The 7,342-nt window shown below is 30.6% G+C and overlaps 1 protein-coding gene across 1 annotated transcript in view; it reads right to left on the bottom strand.

Moving 5' to 3' along the window:
• Positions 1 to 7,095, bottom strand: part of LOC102678262 (homeobox protein Nkx-2.5) — a 9,689-nt gene extending 2,594 nt beyond the window's left edge. The window contains exons 1-2 of the mRNA XM_006618000.2: positions 6,573 to 7,095; positions 1,477 to 1,693 (exon numbers count right to left, since the gene is read on the bottom strand). Of these exons, the coding sequence (XP_006618063.1) occupies positions 1,477 to 1,693; positions 6,573 to 7,047 (692 nt within the window). The 5' untranslated portion in view covers positions 7,048 to 7,095. The remainder of the gene's footprint in view (positions 1 to 1,476; positions 1,694 to 6,572) is intronic.
• Positions 7,096 to 7,342: the final 247 nt, after the last annotated feature.

Below are 7,342 nucleotides of genomic sequence, written 5' to 3'. Positions count from 1 at the left end.
ATATTTTTATATTTTTATATAGAATTTTATATATAAAAATAGAATTATAGAAAATTTTTAAATTATTTGATTATTGCATTTGATGCATAATTATAAGAATGCTCTATAATCTAATAAATTTGTTATTTCAATTTTTAATTGATATCTTCTACAGAAAGACACATGATACTTAAAGAAACAAACATAAAACAAATTAAAATTAAAAATAAAATTTAAAAAAAAAATTAAATCTCCAAAAGTGAAAAATAAATAATGATTATATATTTCTCAAATATTGATTATCAAAACTGTATAAATAACAAATAAGATGAAGAATTTTTGAAATTATAATACAATTATAAGCATATAAAAATAAAATTACATTTACATTTATTTAAATCTTGTAATGAACTTAAATGTAGTTCACTATCAATTTTTTTAAACAGCAATATTTATTTATAATTATGAATTAGTATGACAGATCTTAGATTTCATAAATGATTATTTATTTTAATTATTCTTATATTTTTTAAAAAAAAGAATAAAACTTTTTTGTATATCTATAATAATTTAAAGATAAAATATAATTAAAGTTATTGTAAAAAAACTTTTATTTAACAAATATTAAATAAATATATACATATATATTAATTAGCTATATTAATAATATAAGAAAGAAAAGATAAATTATAATCAATAAGGCAGTGTAATATTTATCTCAATTAATAACTATACTTATAAAAAATAAATAAATCTATATAACTAATAAAAACATTATAAAATTTATTATGATCACTTATTTATCAGTTAGATTTGTATATTTCATATTATTTATTTGCATAAAATTATTTGTTGAGTGTTGAGATTATGTACACGTATTTTTTAATCATATTTTGTAAATCGTAAATATTTTCTAATCATGTTTTGTAAATCGTATTAGAATGTTTGCACACAGGAATGTTCTCTAAATATCACTAGAATGTTTCTTAGTACCACTAGTGAAGAAGATATAAAAGATATGATTTAATGTGTTGTTCATAAATTATGCATTCGTGAAACTTGTAAATATCAAAAAAGACCAAAATCTGTATACACTTTAAAAATAATTAAACAAATAAATATAAACAATAATAAATAATTTCCTATTCTAAATTATGCCATTTATTATTTATAACGTGAAAAATAAAATATATAACAATCTTGGATGTAATGAGGTACGATTTAAAACACTTAAATCGTATTTTTTGAATCCTTTTTTAAATATTTTCGAAAACTTTTAGAAAAATTATATCTACATCAAATGAATTATTGCAAAAATTGCATAAAACTATTGATATAATAAAAAAAAGAAAAATATAAAATTCCTACGACAAATATCTAATAAATCTATAGTGATACAATATTGGCAACTTTCAACTCTAAGTATCTTAACAGTCGTTAGAATTAACTTGGAATAAAATTAAAAAGAAGAAAGAAAAAGAATCGTTTTTATCGTACCGTCTGTTTTGAAACCAGATCTTGACCTGGGTCTCGGTCAGCTTCAATCCCCGCGCCAGGTCCGCTCGTTCCGGGCCCGACAAGTATTTCTGCGCCGCGAATCTTCTCTCCAATTCGTAAACCTGCGCATGAGAGAACGCCGCTCTGCTCCGTTTCTTCCTGCTCTGAAGATTCTGCCCGTGATTCTGGGCCTCGTACATATCCTCCTCTCCGTCCTCTGTAATAAAAATATCAAACGTTTAACCTTCGACGACGATAATCATCGAGCTCGTGAGGTGAAGAGATGTTGCACATCGGCGCGAGATCGAAACCGAGATGGATGGGCGAAACATCCAGTTGGAAACAAACTCGAGTTACAGAGGGAAATCCGAGCGAGCTTCTCCAAATTCCCGTACAAACAAACGCGTTAGATCGGGAAAGGATGATCTACCGCGATCATAAATCAAACGTTTTCGACCGGAACGAGGCGATGAGGGGGTGGTTGGGTGGGGAAAACGAATAACCATCGGCAGACAGCAGCCATAGAAGCGGCGGAGAGAGTTCCGCCCGCTTTTGATGTCTCGTTCAAACATTAACACGTGCACTCGCTACTCCGACATGTTTACGCTGCTGTTCCACGGTAATTCTCCTCTAAGTTTAACCGGTTGCAGTGGAGTGCAATCGCGTTCGCCAACGGCTCCACGAAAATTCTACGAGCCGATCATTCCGCCTCTCTCGAGGCGGAGAATAAGCTTTTAACTTAGGAGAAATTTGGCCCGTTTTTATGCGGCGTTTTATCTCGGATTATTCGTTTTTTATATCTTTTTTGGACGTTGCATTCGATTCATAATGTTTAATAATTGTTAGGAAGAATGTAAAAAGAAGGGGAAATAATATTGGAATAATACTTTAATGGATTGTTTTATTTTTGTCAATCTGTTTTGTTTCGTCTATTCTTAATATTCAAGTGGGGGGAAATTACTGAACGTTAGTTGTTTAGTAGAAACAACAATCGTTTTCAATAGAATATAAATTGAATGGTTCAATGCAAGAGCTATGCCACAATGGTAACGTTATTAGATAAATGAAAACAGTGTTTCGATAGAAATTGCGTAATTGAGACTGCAATTTTTTAATGTAAATTTATTAATATGAAGATAATACATATGGAAAAAATGTTTTTATCGTAAAATATTTTATTTAGAAGTATTTTTAGTTTAATAAAATATATTTTTTTATATGGATTTTGAAGATTCTATCGAATAATCTCGTAAATAATTAAAAATGACATTATTATAATTATAATTTAAATTTCATATTTTTATATTTTTTACTTCATCATTGTCCTGTAATATTTTGCAATAAATGATATTTTGTTATAAAACATATTTCGATTTTATCATTTTTTAAGAAATTATGTTTATGTATAACAATTACGAACATTTTAAAAAATTCTGTATGAGATAGTTTTCTCTTGCACGGAAATTAGGATATATAAGAAAAATGATTATTTACATAATTAGTATAGACAGAAATTTCGTTACAAAGTTACAAATCAAGGGTAATTAGATATCAGAATTAATAATCTCATTTGTAATATAAATCCTTATATATTTCTTGCTTATTCTCTATGAACAATAATGTTCAATAACTTGAATGACTTTAATAAACGCAATGCGTATTTGAACAAAATGGGAAGAAAATTTAAAGATTCTTTATTATTATTCTTATAAATAATTTTATTCTGCATTAGATAAAATAAATAAATAAAGTGAGACGGTTTTATTTTCTCGTTTTAATTAAATTATTTATAACTTGAAGTTTGTTTTGTTCTCTAAAATCACCTGTTGAATTATTTTCCCTTTTTCTGCAAACACCCTGTATATTGATAGTAGATATATCGGATGAATAAACGTTGGGATATTGCGTTTATTATAAAAGTTTATAATGAGCGTCACTTTTCATAAAAAATGAACGAGAGACATACTGTTTTACATCATTTATTGTATTTAATCTTTTATCTTGGATAAAATACGATATAATCCAATAATTATATTGAAATTTTGAGAGAGTGAGTTGAAGATTCCTAAAATAAAAATTATCCAAGATAAAATTTTATATTTGGAGATCTATTTTCTCTACATTTTTTCAAAATCTTGATTCAATATGATGATTGAATTATATGTATTCTAATCGTTTTATTATATTATATTTATATAGATAAAACTAACTAAAATAATAATAACTACAATATGCAATTGATGTGTTAAAATTTAATTAAAAAAAAAAATATATACAACAATTTATAATAGTTGAAACATTTAATAAACAATAATATAAATATAAACTTTTTGAAATAATAAAATAAAAAACCGAAAATATTATTTTAATTTTATTGTTTTATTTTTAATTTTGTGAATATATATTTAAAAAATAATAACTTTATAAATTAAACAAATTTTTTCCCATATTAATGAAATAATTTTATTATTTTTAATATTATATTTAATTATTTAATAATTTATATTTATAATGTTCTCATCAAAAGGATTAGAAAAATATTGATCAATCATTTTGATTTTTCTAATATTGCTTATAAGTATATTATATATATTTCCTATAATAAGTATGAAAAGAAAATTCTATTTAAGGAAACGAAGGAGGATTGACAAAATAGATTTATTTTTAAATAATTTTTCTTAAATGATCGATACTTTTCCAATCTCAATTAAATTTATTGCACAAAGCAGAAAAATATATTAATACGTAATATATATAAGAAAATTAAAGCGATGAAATAAGGAATAAAATATTAATTAAATAAAAAGAAAAAAAAAAAAAGCAAAGATATCGAAAGTCATTATGTAATATTTTTTAATAAAACAATTATTTTCATTTTCCAAAGAATGCAAATTTTAAATTTTAAATTTTATTTCAATTTATATTTATATTTTTTAATATTAAATTATTAAAATAAATTTATCGAGAGATATGAATTATTTTCAGCTCTAAAACTAGGAATTAAGAAACTTGCTTAAATGATGGCGCTTAACCTCTTGAGTATCGATTTAACTTGAAATTTTACACATGTATCAGATTTAGTATTTTAATGCACCGATCAAAAATAAATCATCATAAAAATTTATTTATTTCTATGAAACGAGTGCAATAATATTAAAATAATATTAAAATGATTAAGATATTAAAATGTTATATTACATTCATTAAAGAATAAATAAATAAATAAATAAACTTATAAAATAACAAAATTGCAATTTACTAATAGTTTTGAAGAATTCTGATATTTTCTAAAACATTTAAGCAAATGTAACGATACTTAATATTATAACCTCATTAAATACTCGTAAATACAAAATTTAAATTTACCAAAATTATTGTCTCGATTTCATTAACGAATTAAACTCGTCAAACTTCTATTCAAAACTTTAAAATATTCAAACTGTAGATTCCATCTACATCTAAATCATATAAAAATCTGAAAAGAGAAACGAGGATTCGAAGAAGATATAAAATCGATGAAATTTCCACCGAACGAAGTCAAACGAAGAAAAGAGAAAAGAAAGAGAAGATTCGAACGTGATTAAAAAGATTGAAGAAAAACACATTGGTTGAAAAATCATATCCACGTGACATCATAATTATTTCGTATATTCCGGGTCCTGCGTCAATGTTTATCGGCAATGGCCGGTCCAATGGGGGGACTCGAAGGCATTTAGAGAGATCTATATTTGATCACTTTCGACGTCAACTCTATGCCATCTCGTCTCGGCTAATGCGTCCCTCCTCTGACGCTCGTCAAACATCTCCTACGCGTCCTACATCGAGAGTGTTCGAGAGCAGCAAGTGCCGTTTGCTCTCACTCCGATTACATCGGAGAGAGATGACCCTTCGGGGTGCACCTCAAACCGAATGAAGCGTCCGCTCATCGTTTTCAAATAAATTGATATGGCCCGTTAAACGCTGATCAAACGAAACTTTATCCCCTCTCCCCCCTTATTGCCGAATCCTCCTTTTTATTATATTTCGATTAATTCTTTACACAAACTTCAGTTTCAAGATAAATGTTCCCCGATCCTTTTCGATAATGATTTTAACATGAAATTTAACACGAAATTTAACCGTACTTTTGTATTGGAAACTGGGTTTAAGGAACGAGGCTTCGAATATCCTATCCATTACCGTATTAAGTGACTCGAGAGCACGGTGGCGGGGGACTCGGTAATTTCGTGAGTGAGCCTTGAAATGGTGCCAGCTCGTGCCTGTTCCTCTTCACCCTCGAACGAGCGAAGGAATCATTCGACGAGCGAAACAAACTTCAGGTACTGAAGGAAAACGTTTTCATTAATTTCTTTCTGTTGTTGTGAAAAAATTTTCTAAATTATCGGAAACATCACATCGAGTCGAAAGAGAAATCGAACGAACTAAAATACGTTCGTTATTCGAACGATTACGTGGTAAGAAAAAGTCACTTCTTTGGAATCGATCTAGGTAACCTTGATCTAAATTTGTTTTTTTGCCGCGATCCAGGGATCGTCGAGGATCCAAGACAGAGCAACAGTGTGGCCAGGGATCGAACAAGTGCAAGAAGCAGAGTGGCCGGCCACTTGTGACGTCTGCCGTACTCGAGCACCACTTATGCTACTAAAATTACATTCGATCACGTTATCTGCGCTCGGGTTAACTTAAAAAACCCTTGAAAAGCTCGCCTGTTACAAGGATACCGGGGGCTTAAATGATCTCTTAAGCTCGCATCCTCGTGGCAGACACACGATCACCCAGAAGGGAAGCGGCCTCGAGATTTCCACTCTAAGTGGACCTCGGCTCCTTACTCTTCTCGTTCATTCAGTTCTACGTATCTGGTTATCGCCATCGATAGAGCGAGCCGATTGCAGACCTCGTAATTTTGCTTCTAGTTATCCCATCCCTGGATATAAATACAATATAGAACAGGGAAAATTCGAACGAATTATCCTAGAAAAATTTGTCTTGGACACTCTGAACTTTCCTTTCCTTTCCTTTTTTTGCAATAGAGGCATTAAATTATAGAAACAAACATTTCTTGATTAAACAAGCTTGTTATTACTCTCGCAACTCACCCAAATATTTATTCTTGCTCATGTCCAACGCCTCGTCTTGCTGCCTCTGCAAAGCTTCCCTCGAGTCCTTCACCGGCTGATAACCACCCATGTTTCCTAGATTCTCGAGGTGCTTGAACGTTCCCTGCGCCAAGTGGGGTATAGTCCCGAAGTTAGAGATGTTGGCGTGGACCAGATTCCTCGTCAGGATGTCCAATTCTCGGGCCACGCTCAGATCCGGCGAAGGTAGCCTCGAGAATCTCGCCATCTGATTACGATCCTCCGACTGACTTTCCTTGTGCTCGTTCTCGTCGTACTCTCGATGGGGCTTCCTCGTGAACGACGTCGCGACTCGCGCCTCTTCCGACTCCGAGGCTCGTCGCTCAGCGCAAGAAGTTCTTCTGCTGAGTATGTCTGCGATGCTGAAGGGAGTCAATTGGGAGGAGGGTTTTGGGGAGGCTTCGCTTCGTTTGTCGTCCTCTATAATATCCGACATTTTTCTGTTATCAGATAAAACAGTTCTATTTAAAAATCTCTTCCTCTTCTATTCTAAATCTTCACTCGAGATCAACGATTTTTTATCTTGTTCCATCCCTTCGATCAAGTTTCTCACACTCTTCACTTTCATCGATCAATCCCTCGTTCGACACATCGTTCGACACTTTACTCTCGCTCGTTCGGACTCCGCGCACATTCGATCGTTCTTACAGATATTTTCCCTCTTTTTAATTTCTTTGAAAAAAGGAAATCGTCATCGTAAAATCTCACTATCCTCTGGTGTACGCACGGTG

The sequence above is a fragment of the Apis dorsata genome, unplaced genomic scaffold, assembly GCF_000469605.1.
Source record: "Apis dorsata unplaced genomic scaffold, Apis dorsata 1.3 scaffold_339, whole genome shotgun sequence".
Taxonomy (NCBI): Eukaryota; Metazoa; Arthropoda; class Insecta; order Hymenoptera; family Apidae; genus Apis; species Apis dorsata.
Note: the sequence above shows the minus strand (reverse complement) of the source record. Positions and strands in the feature narration are given on the sequence as shown.